The sequence below is a fragment of the Sphaerodactylus townsendi genome, linkage group LG04 (genome assembly GCF_021028975.2).
Source record: "Sphaerodactylus townsendi isolate TG3544 linkage group LG04, MPM_Stown_v2.3, whole genome shotgun sequence".
Taxonomy (NCBI): Eukaryota; Metazoa; Chordata; class Lepidosauria; order Squamata; family Sphaerodactylidae; genus Sphaerodactylus; species Sphaerodactylus townsendi.
The window spans coordinates 136,204,481-136,231,058 of NC_059428.1; the positions used below are offsets into that span (position 1 = coordinate 136,204,481).

Sequence of the window (26,578 nt, forward strand, 5' to 3'; positions counted from 1 at the left end):
ACAGACTTTGTTAAAAGGGTGTCAGTGATGACACCTCCTCTGGCCATTGTCCCACGAACCTGATGGTGCTACACTGAAAAGCACTGGTGCCACTCAACATCTGCAAAGAGAATATTGTGCATAGGTTCAGACAGCAAACATCAGGATTGGGCCCAGAGGCTGCAGCCTCTGCCCCAGACGCCCACCATCCATCTCCCTAACAAACAAGTGGCATCCAGGAGAAGGAGAACCTGGAGAGATTTCATCAAGACTTCACCAACTCACCCCTACCATCGGAGTTTGGGCAATTCTGCACAGCAGTGTCACTTTCCAGACATTCCTGTGAAACTGCATGTCTGAAACCTCTCCTCAAATGCTTCTAGCCAGAGGTGGGATCCAGCAGGTTCTCACCAGTTCCCAAGAGTGGGTTACTAATTATTTGTGCGTGCCGAGAGGGGGTTACTAATTGGGTCCGCTTTTCCGTTAGAAATTCCATTAGGTCCAAAAATCATAAAGTCCTGTTGTTTTCTATGTGGCTGGTTAGCGAAGGTAGAAAACGGGATAATTCTCCCTGTTGGGCTGTTTTGAAAACATGTTTTAGAAATATGGTAAAGTTCCTTGTTTAAGAAAAGTATCCTTCTTTTGATTTCTAGAAACAAAATTAAGTATTTGAAAGTATTAAGTATCTGACAGGCAGTCAATTAGAGGAGAAGTAGTTGTTTCTGTTGGCAGTAGACGATAGGACTTGCTATAATGAGTTTAAATTATGGACAGAAAGATACCAGATGGAAATTAGGAACTTTTTTTTTACAGTAAGAGTTTTTTACAGTAACAGAGAAATTATTAATGCCCCACCCCTGGAATGCCTGGCCACGCCCCCGTCATGCCCCGCCCAGCCCCATTGGCGCTATGCCACTGTTTGAATCCCACCACCATGGGAACCTGTTACTAAAAAATTTTGATCCCACCACTGCTTCTAGCCACCAGCTAGAGCAGAGTACCATGAGCCAGTCCCTGGACACTGAGGGCTCTGCTACAGAGCCTGGAGACACACTGGAGCCGGAGCTGGCTCCTTGCGAGGAGGTACAGGCAGCAGAGCCAGCGCCTGCAAACCAAGGAAGAGCCCATTAAGCATCAGACAGTGCCCTGGTTTGCAGGTGGTGGCTCTGCTGCCTGCAACTCCTCTTAAGGAGCCATCAGGGTTCTCCAAAGAGTAACAATGAGTAACAAGCCAGTTGTGCAAAGGAGGCAGAGGCGACAGAGACAGGGTGAAAGGAGAAGTTCTCGCATTGCTGCCAGGTCTGGCAGAAGGCTCTGCGAAATGGAGGCACCTGCATCTGGGGAGGACTGAGTCCTTGCTGGGTCCCAGCCTCAGTAACCGGAACTCCCTCTATAAACCCTGTGCTGGGCTGGGCTCTGCCTGGGTGCACGGAGTGGACTTCTTGGTAAGTGCCACGTGCAGATGCGGATTTGATCCCTGGGCTAGCACCTGTCAAGCAGGGAGCAGCCCATTGTTGCTGGTGATTCCCTGCTTTAGAAATCCCTGCGAGGAAAGACCCACTACCCCAGCCAGGTGAGAGAGAACCATCAGTGTGTTTCTCTGCTTGGAAAGAAGCAGCATGGTGGAGTGGTTAAGAGCCAGTGTGGCGTAGTGGTTAAGAGCAGGTGCACTCTAATCCGGAGAACCGCGTTTGATTCCCCACTCTTGCCACTTGAGCTGTGGAGGCTTATGTGGTGAACTAGGTTAGCTTGTGCACTCCAACACATGCCAGCTGGGTGACCGTGGGCTAGTCACAGTTCTTCTGAGCTCTCTCAGCCCCACCTACCTCACAGGGTATTTGTTGTGAGGGAGGGAGGAAGGAAAAGGAGTTTGTAAGCCCCTTTGAGTCACAGAAGAGAAGGGGGGGGGGGATGAAATCCAACTCTTCTTCTTCATCATCATTGTCCAGGCTGGGCTACTGGGTACTGAGGATGAACTGGGGCAGTTTGAGCCGAGTGCTAGAGGCTCGCCTTCTCTTCTGGATCAGTCCCATTGCTGTCTGACCTGGCCCTGTCCGGCCTATTCCTTCTTTTCCTTGAACAAGAGGTGCTGCTTGGGACATCCAACTTGATACAACCAACTTGATAGCGTTGCATAGCAACCTGGAGCGGCTGTTTGGGCTGCCCTCCTGGCTGAGGGTGGTCGGGGAACGACCTGTTGGAGGCTTCACGTCCATGTGGCACCAGGGGTCCCTTCTAAATACCACCAGCAGAGAGAAGGCCTCCTCCCCCCGCCACAAGAGATACGGTGTGAGCTGTCTGAAAGAATAATAGTGTGGATCCTACGGACACCTACCCGGGAGTAAGCCCCACTGGGGCTTATGTTACACTTTGCCGTCAGAACAGCCAGGCATGGAGTCCACCGAGGGTCCAACCTCGGACGGGCCCTCCCGAAAGTCGAGCGCAGGCCCCAATCCCACCGCCAGCGTCAGAACTGGGCAGTTGCCAACTTGCCAGGGAGCTCCCTCCTGGAAGGGCAGCCTGGAGCGAGCGAGGGGAGGGGGCTCTCCCGGGCGGGGGCCCCTCCAGGTAAAGCGCAGCAGCAGGCTCAGCCTCCGGCACCCGAGCAAGGAGGGGCGCCGAGACCCCGCCTCCCCAGCAGCTGGGCGGGGCGCGAGGCCGAGCGGATACAAGGGCGCGGGGCCGGGGGCGCTGCTGGTGGTGCTGCTGCTGCTGCCGTCGGGGCGGCCGGAGGAGCGCGGGCGGGGAGATGCGGCGCGCCAGCCGAGACTACTCCAAGTACCTGCGCGGCGCCGAGGAGCCGGGCGCCCCCGACTGCGCCCCGCCGCCCCCCGGCCTGCCGCCCCCCCACGCCGCCGCCGCCCTCCCCTCGCGCGCCCTGCTGGCCGCCCTGGGGCTGCTGGGCCTGGGCCAGGTGGTCTGCGGAGTCGCCCTCTTCCTCTACTTCCGCGCCCAGGTGAGCCCCGCTCGGCTCAGCCCTCCCTCTTCCCCCCCGCGCCGCTCTTTCCTCTCCGGCGTTGCCTCCTCGCAACTGCCCTGCGAGGTCGGCCAAGGCGGACGGAGGGGTGATCGGCTCTTCCACCGCCGCGCGGTTCTCTGGCGACGGTCTCTGGGGTGAGGGTGGGGACTTTCTTGGCTCCGCGGAGCGGGGTCATCCAGCTGCTGGGGGCGGGGGGGGGGCAGAAGAGCGCTGCCCTGTGCGTGGCGCCTGCCGGCTGGCTCCTGAGGGCGCCCCATGCCCGGGGCGTTGTGGAGGGGGAGAGGCACTGCCCGGGGATCTCTTATGGGGCGAGGGCTGCCCCTTGCTTGGCCTGGGTCGGGCCGGAGGCTGGTTCTGGGGCTCCTTGCTGGGCTCTTGCTCCGGGCGCCGGAGAGAAGATGGTGGCCAGCAGGGACGGACTGGAACAAGAAACGGTCTCCCGGCCGGTTTGGAGGAAGCGCCCCCAAAAAGTGCAAGGGGAGAGCCCCCCCCCGGAGCCCAACTCCCTGGGCCCCGTCTGCCGCCCTCCGGGTTGCGGGGTCCTGTTTGGCGGTTTGGGTTGGACGGGCCCCTTCCGCTGCCAGCCTCATCCTTCCAAAACCCCCTGCAGTCCCTTCCCACTTGGGGGCGGGGGAGAAGCTAGTCCTTCTCCGGTTAGCCCCCGGACCCCCGCCGCGGTCGATCCCTGGGACCGTGCAGGAGATGTTCTGTTGGACCGACGAGGGGCTTCTCCTCCCTGGGGGCTGCGCAGAGCTTTGCAGACGTGACGGGGGGCTCTGAGCCGTTGCAAAATACCAACTCTGAGGGGGGCTCTGAGCCGTTGCAAAATGCCAACTCCGCACCAACCGAGCAAGGCCCGAAGCGGGGCCGGGTCGTGGCGGCTGCGTCCCAGGGGCTGGGTGGGGAGCAGATTTCCTGGTGGTTTTGTGCTTTGAGCTGGATGGAGGCGGTTTCTTTTTTTCTTGGAAATTACCCCGTGTCTTGGTTGAGTTCACATTGGCTTTGGTTTGGTTTCGTGCTCTGAACTTTCTCAAAGGAAGTTGGAAACTGATGTTTGCGTCTCCCCTTCCCGCCACACACCCGTGTGTGTTTGTGTGGGGGGCTTCTCTTTTGGGATCTTAGTGAGGAGTAGACAATTTGGCAGTTCAGGCAGGATTGCCCTATAGAGGAGGATGTGGGACTCACTCACTCACTCACTCACTCACTCACTCACTCACTCACTCACTCACTCACTCACTCACTCACTCACTCGTACAGGCACACAAAATTTGCTTGCCACAAGTTAGACGGAGGGTTTAAGGGCATTGGTCCACAGTCAACCCTGTAATACCTTTTGTGGAGGACAAGTAGAACAGTGGAGGGAGGGATGCCAGGGGGTCGGTCACCACCTTCAACTGCTGCAGCAGCAAACAAATAGAATTCTTGGCATATTAGATGTTAAAGGCGAACACGTTCTACTTGCAGAGAAGCAGCGTCTTCCAGTGCTGGGTGTGAATCCTGGCTGAAGCTGCCACTGCTGGTAGAAGATGTAAATAAAAATAAGCTGCGGTATCAAGGACCAGAAATGTAGCAAGTGCGCCATTAAAACACAATGATGTGAAATTCAAATGGCAAGTTTTGAGTGTCACATTTATGTCCATATTCTCTTGTGTTGGAGTCACCATGCTTGTCCGAAGCAGAGAGCAGAAGTTGACAAATGAAGGCAGACGTCCTGCTGGAGGATGAGTCAAGCTAGCGTGGCTGATTATGTTTGTCTTATAATGGGGTCACCCAAAAGTGAATGCTCCCCCCCCCCCCCGCAAGTGGCCTCATATTTTGCAAACCTGTTGATGGCTGCCTCGGAATGAACTTCCTCACAAAGACCTGGCCCTAAGATGGACCAATGGCATCTTTAACCTTTGACCAGGTGGACGCGGGAACTCTTGAGAGATGCCACCAGGGCTGCAGCAGGATGACCCTCTTGTACAAATATGAGGATACCACACAATCCATTGCCTACATTTACTTCTGTTCCTGGGGCAGGAACTCACAACTGAAGGATTTATATCCAGTGTACTTGGGGTTGATTACTCTGCCTACCCGATGCAATCAGGAAGCAGACTGCGAGTACCAGACTGGAACCAAGAGACATCATGGCTACCCTTTGAAACATTGGCTGAAGATGCTTTTCTCTTGCAAGCATTGCTTACAGAAAACCCCTCAGCCTAAAAACAGCTGTGTCCCAACAACAGCAGGCCACCCAACATAGCAACAAACCCTGCTGCCAACTCCCCACGGTCAATACTCATGCGAAATATCAAGGATTCTGGAAGAACTCCCCACTGACTGAGCGATTAACAAGGCTTCATCCAGGTTCTGTTGTTCATTCTCCCCCTTATCCCGCATCTTTGCGGAACCTGGTTGCAAGTACAACTTTCCCAGGAAACGCGTCTCCGATCCTGTTTGGAGGGGAGGATCGGTGGTCTAATCTGTGCTCAGAATTCCCGCAGTTGAGCGTGACGCAAATGTCTTCTAACTAATCACCATGCAGAGGGCTGGCGCGATGCGCGCACAGCCTCCTCTTGGTTTCGATTTAACTTTTGGTCTTGGTGTGCACGTGTTTGAGGAAACGTGAACCAGTAAACCGTTCGAATGGGAGGACAGTAAAACGCTTAAACGTTCACTCTTACAAACGAGCGAACTTCACTTTGTTTGCAAGTGACAGGGAGACCTTCATTCTATGTCTGTGAAGCAAAGTCTATGAAGCAGAGAGTAGCACCCAGTGCGCTGAACAAGAGTTGCCCTCTAATCAAACTTCAAACTACCTAGGCAGAGATAAGCAGCCTGTCCCGATCCTAACAGAAAAATGTTTTGAATCTAGACGCTAACGAGAACGCGCGGTGCTGATCTCGCGAGAACACAAGAAAACGTTAACCAACCGGAAACTAGGATGAGAAATAAACGTTCTGACATTCTCATATCATGACGTGATCATGACGGTCCCAACACGGCACACCAGCCAATCAGGAGAGACTCGCCATGGCAATCGCACGGTAGTGGGGATTGTTACATTTCCTGAATGTGAGATAGGCCTGGATGTCTGCAGTGGTGAGGTTGAAACCTCAATGAAAAGGTGCAGTTTAATTTCAAACTTGATTTGATCTAGATTGAATTTCCCCGTGGGGAATCAACCAAGGTTAGAGACAGAGGTGGTTTGTAAGGGCTCCACTGCAACCTGCTAGGTAGTTGACATTTTCTTTGTTGTTGTCACTATCCCATAGAGACACACAAAAAAAACAATGGGCACACTAAGTGTCTGGTGAGGTACATTTGGTTTTGCAGGTTCCAGATTTCCCAGTTTGGATTAATACTATTCCTTTACAATGGCAGTATAAATCCTCACGCATGAATGCAATGGTAAGAGCCAGCGTGGTGGAGTGACTGAGCAGTGGACTCTAATCTGGAGAACCGGGTTCAATTCCCCACTCCTCCACTGGAGCAGCAAGCTCTTATCTGGTGAACTGGATTTGTTTTCCTGCTTCTCCTCATGAAGTCTGCTGGTGTCCTTGGGCCAGTTATAGTTCCCTCAGAACTCTCTCAGCTGCCCCCCCCCCCCCGCCTCACAGGGTGTCTATTGGGGGGAGAGGAAGGGAAGGAGATTGTAAGCCGTTTTGAGTCTCCTTACAGGAGAGAAAGGGGGATCTAAATACAAACTCCTCCTAAAAAAATAATTTGAGAACAAAATTATACTATTTCCCATGTGCTGTTTTCATGCAGAGATACCACATCCTCCAGACGTTTCTCTGTCATTTTCACCCACTGAAAAAGCACAGAGGATTTCTTTTTGTATTGTCCGCCTAGGAGAAACAGAATACAATTTTAGCTCATTTTAAGGGCGGTGTGTGTTTTGCTTTCCTTCTCGCTTTCCTTTTCGTCTTTCTCAGCAGCCAAGAGTGGCAGGCCTAAAGCTGCTATGTAAATCTGTGGCAAAATTCTCTGTACAGTTCTGTTGCCCCATCTAATAAAAATAAGGAACTGAAAAAGTGCACAGTGGGCAGCAACTAAAATGATTGAGGGCTTAACTAGCATTGGAGGGCAGGAGGGGCTGCTGCCCCTGGGTGAGTGAGCCAGCGGTGAAGGCTGAGGGAGGGAAGAAGAGATGTCAGGAGGAGTTGGCGGCGGCAGCGACCCCCGGAAAGTAAGGGGGACGAGAATTGCAGGAGGAAGCAGGGAGCAGTGGGAGGTGGGATCTCACATTCCCCGTGAGTTCCTTTGACAGACCTAGATGCTGAAAGGTAGTCCCATTTCCTTTGTTTCCTGCTTGAAAGCAGAAGATCTGCTGAGCTGCTGCTGGAAGGGTGCGGGACAGACCTTGGTCTGATCCAGCAAGGTAGTTCTGGTGGTTGGGTCACTGAAATGTGAAACGTTGAGTAGAGGCTAGTCTGTTTGTGAGCCCTCTGTGCTCCATGTCTCTGTTGCTTTCAGACTTTGAGAAGTGGAAGAAGAAGAGTTTGGATGTGTACCCCATCTTTCTCTTCTGTAAGGAGACTCAAAGTGGCTTACAAGCTCCTTTCCCTTCCTTTCCCTACAACAGACAGCTTGTGAGGTAGGTGGGGCTGAGAGAGTTCAGAGAGAACTGTGACCAGCCCAGGGTCCCCCAGCAGGAATGTAGGAGTGCGGAAACTCATCTGGTTCACCAGATAAGCCTCTGCTACTCAAGTGGAGGAGTGGGGTATCAAACCCAGGTCTCCAGATTAGAATCAGTCTGCTCTTAACCACTATACTACGCTGACTGAAAGACGTCGTCTGAATTAGTTTCCCCTCTCTTTCACAGCATCCTTAGTTCTTAGCTTGGAATACAACTCTTTAGGATAATCAAAGTTTTAGCAATGTTTGTTTTCCTTGGCCCTCATCTTGAGCAAAACAGCTTATAATTGGGACGAACATAAGGGCAGGAAATGGGAAATGCATTGAAACCCGAAATCCCCCGTCTCTTCCTCTCCTTAGCTGTCTGGGAAATAAATCTCTGCTTCTCCAGGGTTAGAAAACTTCCTGAACTGCCAATTATTTAACCACATATTTTACATTAATTGCCATCTTCCTTATTTAGACCTTTTAAATTCAGTTCTGATCAATTGGAATAAAATCTCTTAACATCTTGGAGGGGGTGGGAATTAGGTACAACTTGACTCCCCATGCTTTAGAAGTACTAAATAGAAACATAAATCACAGATACCTGTTGATGTCAAGAGAGGTTTATGGCTGTTTCCCCCCAGTCCAAGCTCTTATTTATTCTGACATCCAAGCCATTATTTAGGGGGCTTCTACCTCCTCATTCTTAGCAAAAAAGAGACATGAAAGGTGACATCATGGAACTCAAAGTGGAATCACACCTTTATTTCACAAGACAGTCATAACATGTCTGGGAGAGATGGATACTAAATCATCTTGCGAGTGGTGGCAGAGGAAAGGGGGTGTCAAGATGGAGCTGATTTATGGCCGTTGTGTAGCATTTTCAAGGCAAGAGAGTTCAGAGGGAATTTGCCGTTGCCTGCCTTTGTGCATCTTCTGTCTCACAAAAAGAACCAAGCGTGGTCAGTAGTGGTGTGGTAGAAGTGCGTGCTTCCGCAGTAGAAAATAGTCCTGAAGGACTATGAGCAGGTGAGCAAGCAAGCGAGTGGTGATTTGGGGCAGGGTGCGGGTGGGTAGGCCTGGCTTGGGACGGCTTCTCTTCCTCTCCTGTTGCCACTGCTTTTGCTCTCCTATCACTGCTTCTCCCACTGGGGGAAGGAGTATTTGGGGGGGGGCTTGAGAGGGCTGGCACTGGGCCCCACAGGGTAGCGGGCATCTCACCATCACTGCCCTGCTGGGCCTGGCTTGGTGTGGGGGGAGGGTTGGAAGGGGCGGAAGGGGCGGTGGATGAATTCTCGGCTTCCTTTAGATCAGGGGTCTGCAACCTGCGGCTCTCCAGATGTTCATGGACTACAAATCCCATCAGCCCCGGCTACCATGGCCAATTGGCCATGCTGGCAGGGGCTGATGGGATTTGTAGTCCATGAACATCTGGAGAGCCGCAGGTTGCAGACCCCTGCTTTAGATCTTTCTGTGAGACAGAGTATAGCAACCCTGGACTTCCTTGGTGGTCTTCCATCTAGATACCAAGCAGGGCCAACCCTGCTTTGCTTCCAAGATCTGACTGGGATTGGGTTAGCCTGAGCCATCCAGGCCAGGGCAATAATTATGGTCCCTCAGGTTACAGCCAACCTGTAGTAGTTTTCAAGGTATGCTGCCCATGGCTGATCCTGCTTGGCTTCTGAGCTCTGATTACGCTGGTCTAGGCTATTCAGACTGTTCTTGCAAGCGTACCTGTGGTAATTTTGTCCGCATGTTTTCGTTTAGAGCGGAATGCTGGACTTCTGTGCTCTACGTGCTGTCGTGCTCTACTTGCAAGCATCATAATTTGTGCCTGTGTGCATTGTCAGTGGCAATGCTTGTATGATTGGCAGGTTTGTGTGCTGGGGATAAGTACAGACTTGGTGCACACTCCTCTTGCACTTCGGTTTCTACTGATGTACCTCATGCGTGAGCTTAAAGGATTTGCTTCCCTATTGGGGTGACATCAGGGGCAGATGTCGCCTCTCTGACCTATCCAGGTTTAGCATCTTTAAACTTTTCCCACAGGATGGGTGCCAGTCAGTCACTTTTGGCTGCGGGTGGTGGTGGTGGGGAGGGCAGTTAGCTGCTCTGAGCACAGAACAGACACCCCAGTTCTGAACTGAGCTCAAAGCTTGTTCCTTTTAAATCCCCTGCTTTGTAACATTAAAATGTATTCTGTACTGTATCGGTACCTTTTGTATCTGATAGATGGTAACTCCATCTTTTGACGCCCTTTTGCTTTCTCATCAGCAAAGTAATCTTCAGGCATAGTCTTAGCCTCGTTGGTAGAAGGTGGACAGCAAGCAATTAGCATTATGCAGAATTCCTCAGCAGGGTCCTGGTTCCGACCAGCCATATTCCAGGGGACCCCAGCATGTTGCTTGTGGGCACTGTGGTGTCTGCCAACCTTTTCTGGTGCCCATTTAGTGCTTTCCGAAAGTGGGCGCTGCCAGGAATGGCTTTTCTCACCAAGGCTTCTGATTGGTCACTGGAGATTTGATTGCCTTTGCAGATGTTGCATCTGCCACCACGGCACAAGGATCTTCACTGTGTGACTGCGGGTAAGCTGTAGCAGCCATTTATGGTTCATTCCGCCTCCTGTGGTGGCCGTTTTGCCCCTAGTGCCCTTCCTTCTGGAGGTATGTGCCTTTTCTCTTTTATCTCCAGAACAAAGCGGGCTGGAGATTTTAAAAAACCCCGTAGAATTCTAGAGTTGGGAGAGAGGACAAGCGCCATCCAGTCCAACCCCCTGCCACGTAGGAATACACAATCAAAGCCAGTGGCGTACCTACAATGGGGACATTCGAGGAAAAATGCCCTGGGTGCCCCTTGATGAGTCGTGTGGGGGGTGGAAAATTGCCCCCATACTTGTGACCCACCATGCCCCGCCTCCTGGCCAGCCCACTCTTGATCCGGCCGAGTGAGAGGGAGCTGGCCAGGCCGTGGGCTGGAGCCTGTCCTGTGCCTGCACAGAGTTACTAGTAAGTGGGATGGGGGCCATGGGGTGGGGCCGTCCCTGACCCCTCCCCTGACCTCACCACTCAGTTAGGCTGCTTACCAGCAGCCAGCGGAAAAAGAGCTTTTTTCAGCCATCTGCTGGTAAGTGGGAGTAGGAGGGGCCGCAGGGTGTGGCGGGTGAGTTGGCGCCTGGGCGCCATTTTCTCCCCCTGTGCCCCTGATCAAAGCACTCCTGTCAGATGACCATCTAGTCTCTGCTTTAAAACTTCCAAAGAAGTCGACTCTACCGCCCTCTGATGCAGTGAATTCCACTGTCGAACAGCCCTCACTGTCAGGAAGTTCTTCCTAATGTTTAGGTAGAATCTCTTTTCCTGTATCTTGAATCCATTACTCCTTGCCCTAGTCTCTGGAGCAGCAGAAAACAAGTTTGCCCCCTCTTCAACATGTCATTCCTTCAAATAGTTAATCATGTCTGTCATGTCACCTTTTAATCTTCTGCTCTCCAGACTAAACATATCCAGCTCCCCAAGTCTATCTTCGTAGGGCATGGATTCCAGACCTTCTACCATTTTGGTTGCTCTCCTCTGGACATGTTCCAGCTTGTCAGTGGGCCTTTCCCCACTTACCGTAAGCCCCGCGCTACTTGAGGAGAGTAGTGCGGGGTTCCTCCTCCCTCCCCACGGCAGGGGCGGCCACAGCGCAGCCCCCCCGACGCTGCCGCTGTCGCGCCCCCTTAGCGCGCAGCATCCCAGGCGCTCTTCCGAATGGCGCCTTTTGACGGAAGCCATTCCCTTTGAAGCACAGAGCACTTGGGGTGAGTGGGAGACACTCCCCTGAAGTGTGCCTGGGATGCAGCCGGCGTACTGAGAGCAGCGCTTGGCCTTGAGCATAGGGGGGGATGGAAGGGAGTGGGGAAAGGCCCAGTATCCTTGCATTGTGGTTCCCAGAACTGAACACAGTATTCCAGGTGAGGTCTGACTAATGCAGGATAGAGAAGTAATTTTATGTCCTTCAATCTCGACCCTGTACTTCTATTGATGCAGCCCAAAATTGCATTGGCGTTCTTTGCTGTCTCATCACACTGCTGACTCTGACTCATGTTCAGTTTGTGGTCTGCTAAGACTCCCAGATCCTTTTTACATGTACTGTTGTCCAGGTGTCACCCATCCTATATCTGTGCATTTCATTTTTTCTGCCTAAGTGTAGTATCTTATACTTATCTCTGTTGAAATTTATTTTATTAGTTTTGACCCAGCTCTCCAATCTGTCCAGGTCATTCTGAATCCTGCCCCTGTCCTCCAGGGTATTAGATACCCCTTCTAAATTTGTGTCATCTTCCACTTTAATTAGCATGCCCTATATTCCATCATCCAAGTCATTGATGGAAATATTGAATAACACTGGGCCTAGGACAGAACCCTGTGGCACCCCACTAGTCACTTCTCTACAGAATGAGGATGATCCATTGGTGATATTCCTTTGAGTTTGGTCAGTTAAACCAATTACAAATCCATCTAATGGTAGCATTGTCTAGCCCACATTTTACTATCTGGGTTGCAAGAATATCATGGGGGACCTTGTCAAAGCCTTACTAAAATAAAAGTATGCTACATCCACAGTATTCCCTTCATCTACCAAGTTTGTCACTCTATCAAAAAAAAAAGAGAGGGGGGTGAGATTAGTCTGCTGTGACTTGTTTTCGAGAAAGCCATCTTGAGTTTCACTGATCACTGTATTCCCTTCTACTGGTAAGTTCTGGCAGACTGTTTGTTTAATGATCTGCTCCAGAATCTTCCCTGGTATTGATGTCAGGCTGACTGGACAGTAATTATTAGGGTCCTCCTTTTCCCCCTTTTTGAAGATGGGGATAACATTAGCCCTCCTCCAGTCCACTGGGACTTCTCCTGTTCTCCAGGCGTTCTCAAAGATTATAGCAAGTGGTTCTGAGATTACTTCTGCCAGTTCTTTTAATACCCTGGGATGTAGCTCATCAGGCCCTGGAGATTTGAATTTGTTTAAAGTAGCCAGGTATTTCTGTACTACCTCTTTATTTACTCTGTGCTGAATTTCCTCTACTATATCTTCTGTTCCACTTTCCTCTGGTTGAGCAGTGTTTTCTTTTTCAGAAAAGACTGAGGCAAAGAAGATGTTGAGTAATTCTCCCTTTTCTCCATCCCGTTAGCATTTTGCCATCTTCTCCATGCAGTGACTCTGCCATAGCCTTTTTCTTGTTTTTGCTGTGGACATAACCAAAAAAGCATTTAATATTTTTTTAAAGCTCTCTAGCAAGTGTGAGCTCATTCTGAGCTTTTCTGACTTTTCCCCTAGGTCATTTGTTTGAATTCCTTTTTGTTTATTTCCTCCTTTCCCCCCTCTCTTGTCCATGTCCCTTTTAAATCTCAGCTCAGACATCCATCCTAGTTTCCTTTGACACCTCCCTTTCCCCCTCCTTACTGGAACTGTTTGAAATTGTGCCTTCAAGATCTCATTTTTAAGAAGCTCCCATCCATCATGCACTCCCTTCTCTTTTAGTATTCTTAGCCATGGGATGACACCTAGTAAGTCTACTGAAATCAGTTTTCTTAAAGTCTAGAATGCATGTCTGACTATGATTGGCATCCCCCTTCCACTGTATAACAAACTCCAGGAGAACATGGCCACTCCCCCCTGAGGATCCTACTACTTCTACTCCATTAACCAGGTCATCATTGTTGGTTAGGAGCAGATCTAAAATAGTCGATCCCCTTGTTGCCTCTTCCACCTTCTGGACCGTGAAATTGTCTGCAAGGCCAGTGAGGAATTTGTTGGAATTTTGGCAGAGTTTGACTTCCAACAAACATCAGGATAATTGAAAATGTTCCATTACTTCTACTTCTCTCCTTTCTGAAAGTTTGATCATCTGTTCCAGGAAGGCATCATCCATCTAGGGGTCTCTTTTCCTTGAAATAGGTTATACCTCTCAAGTATTACATTCCAATCGTGAGACTCATCCCACCAGGTTTCAGTGATGCCTGTTATTTCTTATTTGCATTGTTAAGAGTTCGAGTTCATCTTGTTTATTTCCCATGCTCTGTGAATTAATGAAGAGACATCTAAGACCATGGTTCATTCTCCATGGCTGCTTATTTAAGGTTTTTCCCCTCCCATTGTTGCATTCTTGAACTATTCGCTCAGTTCTCTCCTTCGGACTATTGCCTCTTGCACTTGATGAGCTCCTGTCTGCTTGAATACTGTTCCCCTCCCGCACGTGATATATGTATGGTTATAGTGGTATAGTGATATCATGCAGTTCATTTGAAGTGCTCCCCCTCCACAGTTTTCAAAGTCCCAGTTCAATTGCTCCCCCCGCCCCACCCGGCCTGCATTTCCCAAGCCCTCGTGGGGCGGGGGAAGCACCTTTTTAACTTAACCAGCAGAATTTTTGCTTGCCCCTAGTGCTCAGTGCAAAATACACGTATGCTACAAAAGTGGGCAGTCCTTTTCCCCATATGTGTTATTTGAGGTCTGACTCAGCTGTTTGCTGAGCAGTTTTGTTGTTTCTGTAACAGTGGCTTCTGGACTTGACCCCCCACCTAGATCTGTTAGGCGATGTTGGAAGATGAAAACGTTCTTTCTTTGCATGCCTCATGTCTGCTTATCAGCACACCACCATGAGTTAATCGTGTCCTGTATAAGAGAAATAAGCATTGCCATGCATTCTGTTCTGATGGGGTTGCTGCCTGCCCTGTATTTCACTGCTAGAATGCATCATGGCACAGCACTAGATCTTGACTGCTGTTTTTCAGATGGATCCGCACAGAATTTCCGAAGACGACCTGCTCTGCTTGCGAACTTTCTTGAGGCTGCAAGGGAATGTCGATCTGCAGGAAGCCACCTTGGCGAACCAGGAAACGAGACTCCTGTCTGAATCGTGCAGAAGGATGAAGCAGGCTTTTCAGGGAGCGATGCAGAAGGTGAAGGCAGCACCCAGCTTTGGTGCCATATTTGTCTTGTGGTTCAGTTTGTCAGTTCTTCCAGGGCCAAGAGAATTGGCTGTTGTGGATTTTCAAGGCTACGTGGCCCTAGTCTGGTCGCTTTTGCTCCTAACGTTTTGCCTTCATGAAACATGCCTCTAAAGATGCCAGCCATAGATGCGGGCAAAATGTTAGGAGCAAAAACCAGACTACTTCCGCACAGCCTGGAAAACCCACAACAACCTGTTGATTCTGGCCCTGATTCTGGCCTTTGGCAATACACCAAGATAATTATTGCCTATTTTTTTTTGCTGTCAAAGTGCAACTGACTTAAGGAAGTCCCTCATGAGGTTTTGAAGGCAAGAGATATTCAGAGGTAGTTTGCCATTGTCTGCCTCTGCCTGGTGACCTTAGACTTCCTTGGTGGTTTCCCATCCGTGTGCTAACCAGGACCAACCTTACTTAGCTTCTGTGATCTGTCAAGATCGGGCTGTCCTGGGCCATCTGGGTCAGGGCAGTTACTGCCATGCACAATTTTAAAACTGGCAATAATGTAATCAGCAGCTGCTGTTTTTTTACTGAGTCAGGCCTGTCTTACTGAGAGGCCCACAAGAAATCCACTGCTGGAGACTTATCTCAGTCTGTGCTGCATATCTTAATAATAAAAGGCATCCCAGCAGGTAGCTCTGCGGATCTTGCGTTTTTCGTGGAGGCAGTTCGTTTATTCAGAGAGAAATGTGGTGAAAATGTGCCTGGAAGTTGATGTGTCCCTCTGGGAGCATCATGAAAACAAGCCAAATTGTGTGTAACTTATATGACAGAGGAACAAAACAGCGCGTCACACACTGAAGACGGAGGATCAATATATTCAATAAATGTAGTTATGTATATTTTATAATTGTCCAGTTACTGAATCCAATGATTGTACATCCAGTTTTTCCAACAATAAAAGTTCATCTTTGAAATATACAATCCATATCTTCAATATCTATTGAACAAAAATAGCTCATTTTTTTCAATATCTTTAGGATAATTGTAACTGGACAATTATAAAATATACATAACTACATTTATTGAATATATTGATCCTCTTGTCTTCAGTGTGTGACGTGCTGTTTTGTTCCTCTGGGAGCATCACCATGTTGAAGTTGCCATGCATTTGCTATGCATGCAGGAAAGTTTTTAACAAAGGGGTGCTTTTAAAACCAGATTCCCCCCCCCCCCCATATCTGTTTTAGGAAGGTTCAGTCTTTTTGAGCACTCTTTTTCCCATGATGCTTTGTGACAGCCAGAGAGAATCCGGACTCTGAGAAGGTTGGCTGTCAGTTTCTTTACAGGTTTGGTCTTTTATGCGTCATTGAGTGCCCAGTGTCATTTAAAGCTAATTACTTGCTCAAGCGCTGCCAGAGTGCATCAGATCTTTTCTGTTGGACACTTGGGTCAGAATCTCTTGGTTCGTTTCCTCTATCACCTTTGTGGGATTTTAACATCCTTTTCCACCCATGGGTTTTCATGGCACTGGTTTCATTTACAGCATTAGCTGAGTTGTGTTGAGGAAAACAACAACTTAAGTAGAGATGTAAGGTTTCTAGAAATGTGGGAAAAAGTAGAAAGTCACACTCTTTCCCCAGGGAAATTGAAATGTACTTACCATTTATATTGTATCGACCGAGGACCTTATGTTTAATTACTCCTTTGAGCCTTTGGAATAATTATTAGGATTCACAGTACTCTTTTGTAGGTCTGCTCTTTTAGCTTTCAGCATGGAGCTCAAAAGAGGAAGACCATTCAGGGACATCCTAGCTTTGCCCACAAAACAAAGTAGAATTGTAGATTTTTGGGGATGCCATCTTTCTTTGACACACCATTCAAATTGATATGGTTGCCTTGAAGATGACGATCCTCTCCTGTCCCCAGTGGAAACTAGCCAGTCTCCTTCACTGATTATGGAGGAATTTGAGAAGCTAAAAAAGAAGTTAGACTTCAGGAACCCTTAATATCTATCTCTAATGCACTGGCGACTCAAACTGATACTCCTGCATTGCTTGCTCAGCAAACTCTGCTTAGAGCTGAGTCTCTCAATACAATTTATGAAAAGACTGGAAAATATAGCACAGATCTATCAGAAGTCACTTTGTAAATTTTCTCAAAAATATTCAGAACCTCAAGGCTCTGCTTCTAATAGAAAGAAAGGTGGTGAGAGACGTCGTATTGGTAATGATCGTTCCAATAAATGTTGATGCTCAATTACGCCACCTTCTGGGTAGAGGAGCCTAATGTTGGTTATTTTGTCAGTTATTTTGAATGTTTATCCCTACTTGGGTGAAATTATAAACTGGACTTCCACATGGAGAACCAGACAACACCATCAATTCTTTCTGAATGTATCCTGTGTCAACCTGAAGTGGGTTGAGTGAGTGTCAAGTTCCCTTTGTTTTGACAGTATTTTGCCCTCTTTCCAGCAGTGGCGTAGGGGTTAAGAGCAGGTGTACTCTAATCTGAAGGAACCAGGTTTGATTCCCCGCTCTGCCACTTGAGCTGTGGAGGCTTATCTGGGGAACCAGATTAGCTTGTGCACTCCAACACATGCCAGCTGGGTGACCTTGGGCTAGTCACAGTTCTTCTGAGCTCTCTCAGCCCCACCTACCTCACAGGGTGTTTGTTGTGAGGGGGAAAGGGAAAGGACTTTGTAGGCCCCTTTGAGTCTCCTTACAAAGGGAGGATATTAATCCAACTCTTCTTCATCATCTAGAAATCTTGTAGCCATGGGAAAAAGTAGAAAGTCACACTTTTTCCCAGGGAAATTGAAATATATGCAGTGTTTACTTCCTTATCAACCCTAAACTCATTTTACCTGGTTTAACAACGTGAAGTTTATCAATAACTTTTAGCACATAAAATTGGAATTGGCATATTTTTGACCTTTAAAAGTATAAATGCCTTGAATTTGTACAAGCAGCTTTGCAAATATACCCAGTAATTGAAAGAGAATGCTGCAAAGGACTACATCCTCTGCTACCTTAGCACAGTTATTGAATGTTTCACTCTTTGAGAAGTAAGAAAAAAACTGAAAAGAAAATATTATTTGGACAGAAACAATCCCACACATCAAAATGGACAAAATAGTCTGCTTGGTTATCAAAACAAGCTTCAGTGTGCTGGCAGACCCTGAACTCTGAAAATGCATATAACTATCATACGTATTAAAGATGGATCAAGTTAGACATGTTTATAAAAACAAACTGTTCTACTGCAAACCAACACAGTTATCCTCTGAAAATAGAAATCTCTTCTGTGGGCGAGAAACCTTATCAAAAAAGCATTTCCTTCATTTGAAGAAGAAGAGTTTGGGTTTATATCCCCCCTTTCTCTTTTGCAGGAGACTCAAAGGGGCTTACAATCTCCTTGCCCTTCCCCCCTCACAACAAACACCCTGTGAGGTAGGTGGGGCTGAGAGAGCTCCGAGAAGCTGTGACTAGCCCAAGGTCACCCAGCTGGTGTGTGTGGGAGTGTACAGGCTAATCTGAATTCCCCAGATAAGCCTCCACAGCTCAGGCGGCAGAGCTGGGAATCAAACCCGGTTCCTCCAGATTACATACACGAGCTCTTAACCTCCTACGCCACTGCTGCTCTTTGACCCTCCCCCACCTTGAGAACTTCTTCCCTGAAGCTTTGGAAAAAATCACAGACTAAAGTGGAATAGTCCAATCTATTCCAATACTCCCTCCTGCACTTGTAGGCCCGGCCTATAAGGTACAACTGTCAGAGATCCCCTTTGCTATTGTTTGAGGGGATCTAGAGAGAGCAGAAGAGAAGCCAGGAGATGCCACAGGTGTCCTGGCCTCTGCCAGGGCAGCCATTTCAGAGAGAACCTGTCGCTGCCTGCCCCATATGGATGGGGGTGGGTGGGTGGGTGGGTCTTCTTCTATGTCAGCCTGATGAAAACGTGGGGTAAATTTCCCTTCTTTTGGGGGCTGTCGAATTTTCTGGCCTCAGTGAGTTTGTTGCAGTACAGTAGACAAATGGGATGCTTTTCCTCCTCATTGCTGGTTCTGGGTGGCCTCGGAAGCCCAGAGTCACTAACCACATTCAGCCGTTGGCAGCAAGGAGCGATTGTCAAACACAGCCCTGGGGTCAGCTCATGGAGAGGCTCCCCCTCCCCGCACTGGCAGGGTTCCCGGGCCCGCAAGGCTCAGGCCCAGACTCGCTTTCCACATGGCAACAAAGCACTTGAAGGGACCGGCCTCCTAACTGGCTCTTCCCACTTTTTCTCCATGGAGATGTTGACCCCTAGGAGAGTGCTTGAGCGTCAGGCATTTGGAAGAGTGTGTTAAGAGCCTGCAGGCTTTTGTGTGTGTTCCGAGGGGTGTGGGAAGGGAGGGTGTTACTGTAAGCTCGTCAGGAGGCAGCCCCTGAATGGGTCCCTGCTGCTTCTGCAGCACATGATTTGGAAGCAGCATAGTATCTAAATTCAGCAAAACAAAATTTGTCTTGACTTTTGGGGGCTTGTAAGGTAGTGGTTAAGCTGCTGGCGCATCTGTGAGGAGCTGCTGGATCTATTCCTTCCCTTTTTATTTTCCAACAAGTTTACATCTTTGCTTCTTGCATTTCTATATTCTGGTCACTAAATTTTGAAGAACCACAGATGTTGCAATCTATGTCGTTCAGATTCTGTGTGTGTAAGTGCTCTCTCCTGATTCTATCACTTTTTCCACTGTCTGTATAATTTGTGTAGTGTTTTTTTTAAAATTAAAGACTTATGGGCCCATTTTACCTGCCTTGATTGTGAATGTTCTGAACAGTACCGTTATGCTTTCTTTTTTGATTTCCTTCCTGAGGATAGACATCAGTGTATTTCCTGCAAGATAACTGATTTCGATCTCTGCATCAATTTCACAACAGACAACCAGTGCTGCGCATTTCTTTGTTGTGCTCTGTGTGTGGAATTATGTGGGCCATGGCGGCATCACGTTTGCATTTCCTCGCTTAAGACTATTGACAGTTAATAATGTGAACCTGTGGCGGGAGGAAGCACTACACCAGTGATGGCGAACCTATGGCACGGGTGCCAGAGGTGGCACTTGGAGTCCTCTCTGTGGGCACGCGCACACAGAGTTCGTCATGGGGGGGTCGGAAAATCACCCCCCCACTCACGCACACATCTAGGTTGGCCTGGGCCACTGACCACGACGTGCGCACACTGCGGTGAGCAGGGAGAACTCGGCTGGCAGGCCGGGTGCCTGTGGTCCGGGTGGCTGCTGCCCGAGGGGGGGGGGGCACAGAGGAGGCAGAGCTGCTAGAGAGGCACAGAGCAGTGCGCATGGGACATGCTGGAGCCTAGAGCAGGCTGGCCCCTGCTCAAGCGGGTGGGGCGGAGGAAGAGGGAGCCAACCGGTTTTTTGTAAACTAAAACCTCAGCATTCAGGTTAAATTGCCGGGTTGGCACTTTGTGATAAATTAGTGGGGTTTGGGTTGCAGTTTGGCCACTTGGTCTCAAAAAGGTTCGCCATCACTGCACTACACCATGGCTTCGTGACACATTGCAGAAGGTGAAGAGGAATGCTGTTCAGTCTGGGTGCCATTTTTCCATAGGCTCACCAGGCATCATGTGTAGTTCCATGCTGAACTGTGGCATGATGCCGCTGTGCACCATCCATATCCCACAGGTTTCAAACAGAAAGCAATCAAAGCCAGGTCAGTGGAGTCAGGTGCTGCCCTGTATAGAGCTGGAGAAAAGAGTGCAGGAGTCCCACCTTTCATTTGAGTGAAAGCTTCTCAGAATTGAGTGTTTTGAGTATCAGACCTTTGGCTTGGAGGGATGTGAAATGGTAATGAAGAATGCATGGAGTATTGTTGGCTTCAAGAAGAAGGGCTTTCTTCCACAACATAGGATGTGTGATTTTGCAGACTGGCGTGGACTTCAACATATTTTATTTTAAAATCAAAACGCTGCTCTTGGGTCTGACTTGCTTCTTTCTTTTATTTTTTTAGGAAGTGCAGCGTATTATTATTGGGAAAGATCAGCCCAGATCTGAGAAATGTAAGTACTGTTGTGGTATGTGATTGGAATTTTAAAAGAAATTCCTCTTTCCTGTGATAGTTTTAACACACTGCCTTGTTTGTAGATATCTTGGAGTCCTCGTGGTTGGATTTGTCTACCCAAAATGGGCCCAGCAAAGCTCCGCTTGCCCATCTACTCATTGATGGTAATAACATCCCAAACGGTAAGGTCCTTTCTAGGGACTTGCTTCTTTTTGAAAAGAGACCTTTTTAGTCATTTAAACTTTAGGAAGCTTAGTTATAGTTTATAGTGAAATCTGAGCTGGTTAACCAGAAGTAGGTTGGAAACCATAGTTTGTGTTAACTACGGTTTGGCATAATTTCTGAACAAATCATAGCTATGGCCATCAAAGTGCCTCTGTAGGCCTCTGCCCCATGGGACTGGAGTGCTGAGCAGATGGCCCAGGAAGAGCGTCATGCAAGCCTCTCCCATACCTTTGGAAATTCAAATCATGACTTGCACACTAAGCCATGGGTAGTGCAAACTACAGCTTGGTATAATGTTTGGACTGAACCAGTAGCAACTGGACATTTGAAACTAGTAAATATCCTCAAAATAATTCTTCCAGGTAATATCAGACCTTGGGGGTTATGAGAGCTGGCATGGTATAGTGGTTAAAAGCGGTGGATTCTAATCTGGAGAAGTGGGTTTGATGCCCCACTCCTCCACATGAAGCCTGCTGGGTGACCTTGGGCCAGACACAGTTCTCTTCAGACTCTCTCAGCCCCACCTGCCTCATAAAGTGTCTGTTGTGGGGAGAGGAAGAGAAGGAGTTTTTAAGCTTGTTTGAGACTCTTTACTGTGGAGAAAACTTGGTATAAACACAAATTATTCTTCAGTTTTTGTAGGACAAATCTCATCTCCCCACTGCCAGCTTCAGGAGTAGCAGGGACATGATTATGTTAACTATGAACCCAGAACTTAAGCAACTGCCTTCTTTTTTTTTAACCTCCAGCTTCAACATCATTAGAACCATGTGTTTTTTCCCTTCATTAAAAGTTTTGATTCTCATGAGTTGAATTCATTAGAATCTAGATCTTAGCCTCTCACAAGTGATAAGTGGGGGCACCTGTTTGTTACCCCCCCTTTAAGAATTTCATATCATGCTTTTGCCTTCCTACCCAAGTGGACAAGGGACTCTTAGAATACCCCCCCCCCCCCAAAGCAGAGGGTAATTCTCTGTAGGATGTCACTGTCAGTAAATTTATCCCATGTGACATGTGGGGGCACTTAATTGGTCAGTGCAGACCAATTATAAATGGGAAGTTTTTATTTATAGGAGGCAGGTCAGTTCTGGTGTGCTTCTTTGGTAAGAAGTTAAAAAGAAATACCATGTGAGGTGTTTTCCTGCACAATGAGAAGTGACTTTTGTGTAAATTATACTTCATCTTTCATGTTTATCCAAAAGGCATCCGTATTGAGATTTTGGAAATTCATTTACATTCAGTTCCTTCAAATGCAGATGAGTAGTCAACTAAACTTTTGTGTTCAGCTGGCAGCCCCGGCTCCAACCTCTCACATGTTCTGGTACAGTCAGAGGATCTTATTCACCTGGTGGCCACATAGAAACGTCACAGTCCAGACCGTCTAGTCATGTGGTGAGCAGCTTATACGTAGCTGCCATTCATGCCCTGAACATCACACATTCCTGTCACTTTCCCTGTATATCGAGCAGTTGTGAGACATAGTAAGAATTGATACACTAAATAAATGAAAAGTGGAGATAACTGCTTATCTTAATGGGTAATCTTTCCAATTTTTAAATTGGCATCATATGGTTAATGATGATCTAATTTTGCCTGGCCATAATTAGAAAGGGTCTTTAGGAGCACGTTAATTATAGTCAAGATACTGTGTTTTACTCGTGTTTTGTATGCATATCAGCATATAAATTGTGTTGTAATAAAGGTGCTTAAAGACTTCCAGAGAACTACACAGTGCAGGCGCAATATAATTGGGGTACACATTATGCTTCAATAATAGTGTACAGTCCACACAATTTTTACTGAAATTGAATGCACACAGAATTAGTCAGACTAGAGAAACTGAGGCAATTTGAGGTACAAGATGGAAATCACGATAAGAGCTCTCCCAAGACCAAATTTGTTACACTGACCTAGGTGGAAGGCAGAGGTTTGACGGCGAGAGAGGTCAAGACTGAAGAGATGCAAGCTGTTATATGCTGTCAGTTAGAAAGCTGTAGCAATTAGCTTAAGAATTGACTGGTGGTGTCCGGTTGAGCCGTGTTGTCTGTGCTTTCAGGGGAGGGTGTTGGGGTGAAGCCCATCCTGTTTCTTGAGTATTCGTAGAGTGTTGCCTCTGAAAGTATGGGAGAGCGTGGATCCAGTCTGTGTAATTAACATACAAAATAATAATTGAAGGAAAAGTAATTCTCCCCCCTCCCTTTTTAAATCTGTTTTCCTCTTAGGTACCCATAAGGTGAACCTCACTTCCTGGCACCCTGACAAAGGCTGGGCAAATATACACAACATGACCTTCAGTGATGGAAAACTCATTGCCAATCATGACGGCTTTTACTATCTGTATGCCAACGTGTGCTTCAGACACCATGAAACCCTGGGGAACATAACCGGACATCTGCACCTGATGGTGTATGTGACAAAAACCAGTGTTAAAAGGAAAACTTCTGAAGTCCTGATGAAGGGGGGAAGCACCAAATACTGGTCAGGGAAGTCAGAGTTTCATTTTTACTCTGTAAATGTCGGAGGGTTTTTCAAACTGAGATCTGGTGAGAAAATTGGGATCCAGGTATCACATCCATCATTACTGGATCGCAATCCAGCAGGAACGTACTTTGGGGCCTTTAAAATAAGGGATATTGATTGAGCTTTGATTGGAACATATTTTCCAAGAAAAAATGTTATTCTTGTTGAGCTGGATTAGATTAATATTTTTGTATAAAATCCAGTTGTACAAGAGTCAGAATTTCTCCTAGGCGGCTTGACCCAACTTCAGTTACATCCTACACATAGTGCACATAGTGTAGGATGTAATTCTTAATTTTTTGAGGTTATTTGGTTGGGGTTTTCATGTGAATATAAATTGCTATCTGGTCGAGAATATCTTATAAAATGGTTACGTTTCAAAACACTTTCAAGTCCAAATTAATTGTCCATAAGGGAGATAAAGTATTTTTTGCATCGGAACAAAAACAAAAGATAGGATTTTAAAAACGGGCAAGGTTTTGAAGTTGTGTATTTAATTTTGTTTTGTGTGTTACTCTGGAAAGTGACATATGCACTGACAGCAATATATAAATAAGTAGCAGAAATTTTTGTCCATCAAAACATTTTAAAAAGTAAATCATGTTTTGCTTGGCATACAGGTGTCTAGAGATTTAGGGGAAATGTTAGAAAGATGTAAAAAGGAGTTGCCATTCTCAGTTTTTATATTTTTCCCCAGAAGACCAGAATATCCACTTGGACCACAGAATATTTCCACAGGTGGAAAGGATTTCTGTCAGTCGAGTGGACCATCCATTCCTCCCCGTCCTGCTGCAGCCCTAAACCCCCTTGAGATGCGGCTCTTGGAGGTCAAGGAGTGGGTGGGAATGTCAGAAGTCTACAGTGGGAGGGGGCTTGTCAAAAATCACCCCCTTCCATTTTGTGGAAATGCTCCATGGGATCCATCAGTCCCTTCTCCCTAGTTCTTCTGCAGGCAGAATAATATCTCATGTGTGATTTATTTTGTACCTACCTATGAGCCTTTATTGATTCTGATTGCCTCTTTCCCCATCCCCAGCCTCCCAGATGGCTATGCAGGGTCAGGAAATGCAGTCTGTGTACATTTTTGAACTTCTGGCCTGAATTCTCCCCTGACCTGCATGCTGCAATCTTCTGTCCTGTTTACAAGGGCACTTTTCTTCTGCTGTTTGCCCTGTAAGGAGAGAGCAGTCACACGGTTCATCTCGTGAACACTCACATGCAGGCTAATGAAGTTCCTGCAAAGTGCTGATGCCAAGGGTCTGTTCACCTGTTTCATTTTTGGATTTTAGGCTTTGTGAAACATGCTTGTAAAACAGATCATGTTCGAAAGAGACGAATCTGTGGCTAGAAACAAGTGTACCATGCAAATATGCTGATACAGCTAGAATTCGCTTCAGCTCCTTGTCCAAAAGTCATCCTGTGGATTTAATGTCCAGGTGCTCAGGAGCAACAGCCGCAGGAGGCCATTGCTTTCACATCCTGCATGTGAGCTCCCAATGGCACTGGTGGGCCACTGCGAGTAGCAGAGAGCTGGACTAGATGGACTCTGGTCTGATCCAGCAGGCTTGTTCTTATGTTCTTAATGTCAGCATCGTGTGTGGAAAGACCCCCTGTGGCTGCGCAGTCAGGAACTCCCTAGAAACCACCTGGGTTTATCTGCCTTTTTTGTCAGCAGAGCAACACTCCTGAGCTGCGGTGGCCTTACAGGAAGCTGGCCACATGCTGAGTCAGACCCTTGATTCCTCAGCCTCTGTATCACCGGCCAGGCTGGCAGCAGCTCTGCAGGGCCTCAGGGTCTTTCCTGCCACCTGCTACCTGGTCCTTTTAGTTGAAGATGGAACGTGGGACCGCCTGCCTGCCTGCCTGCCTGCCAAGCAGGTGCTCTGCCACTGAGCCATCAACGGTGCTAGAAAGGGTCGATATTCATGAGAAGGTGATTGACCCGTGCATGATGAGAGTGGTTAGGCAAGGTACATTCTTCATCAACTATAAACGAGCTCATTTTTACATAATGTAGCAGTGGATGGCAGTTAGGTGAAGGGGAGCCACTGGGTCAGTTTTTATTTCCTTTTTTCAGCCTTCCTATCCCGTTGTGTGTCATCCTAACACAGGGGTCGGCAAAGGGATTTACCACCCAAAGAGCCATTTGGACCCGTTTTCCACAGCCCCGAAGATCTACCGAGGCGGCTCCGCATGGAGCTGCCTCCGGTTCAGCCCCTCCACTCACCTTTCCTTCCAGTGCTGCTCTGGAGGGCTGGAGGGACACGCCCACGCTACCCTCCGACCTCCAGGCCACACAGAGCCACAGTATAAGGCTGAAAGAGCCTCACGCGGCTCCAGAGCCGCAGGCTGCAGACCCCTGCCCTAACGTTCCACTAACACTTCTTTCTTTCATTGGTAGATGTTACCCCTTTAGTGCATCTGAAGCTCCCCTGCACCAACTCAGGCCATTGATCCATCAACCTAATGTTCTCTGCTTTGGCAGACGGTGGCTCTCCAAGGTGTCAGGCAGAAATAATGCCACTCCTGCTGCCTGAAGGCCTCTGCATTGGAGATGCCAGAGACTGAACCTGGGACCTTTGCATGCCAAGAGATGCTCTGCTGCTAAGCAATAGCCCTTCCTTCCCCTCTGGTCACACCACTGGACACGCACCTAAAGCATCGCAGAACATTAGGGCAAGTATATAATACCCCTCCCCCCCCCCGGTTTAGCATCCCCTTCTTTGTCATAAATCAATAGTCATGTGAGGTACCTGATGGTCTGAGCTGTTCAAGAAGCCCTCTGGCAGCTCTGCTCTCTGCTGTGTTAGAAGGAAGGTTGCCAGGGCCAAGCTTGAGGCAGTTTGACTTTCAAAGGCCTCATCTGCCACTTAAGGTTCAGGGTTGTTACCTTGCATGAATTCCAAAAAAAGGCAAAAATAGGTATTTTTATATTCTGTAATATCAAGTTATATTTCGGATGTAATTTTTTTTTATTTGAAAAAAATGCTGTAATTTATATTTGTCCTAAAGTATTTGATACAAAATATTTAAAACCAAAGTGTATATTTAATGTTTGAAAACTGTTTGATGTACTGACGTAGATGACTGGTGCACTTTTTAAAAAATCCCAGTGGGGAAAAAAAACTGCAGCTAAAATGATAAATTTGCCATCAGCAAATGTAATATATTTCTTTTTTGTTATATTAATTTAATAGTTTCTGATTGACCTGGTCAATGTCATTATCGCATGATAACTGTTGACATTTTCTAGGTGCCTTTCGCAGCTGGCTCTGCTCCCAAAACC

At 47.8% G+C, this 26,578-nt stretch overlaps 1 protein-coding gene across 1 annotated transcript; it reads left to right on the forward strand.

Annotated features, from left to right (window-relative positions):
• Positions 1 to 2,704: 2,704 nt before the first annotated feature.
• Positions 2,705 to 25,536, forward strand: TNFSF11 (TNF superfamily member 11). The gene is made up of 5 exons (XM_048492410.1): positions 2,705 to 2,935; positions 14,338 to 14,505; positions 20,497 to 20,545; positions 20,631 to 20,729; positions 22,995 to 25,536. Exons 1-5 carry the CDS (start codon positions 2,729 to 2,731, stop codon positions 23,411 to 23,413), a joined length of 942 nt encoding a protein of 313 aa, XP_048348367.1. The 5' UTR covers positions 2,705 to 2,728; the 3' UTR covers positions 23,414 to 25,536.
• Positions 25,537 to 26,578: the final 1,042 nt, after the last annotated feature.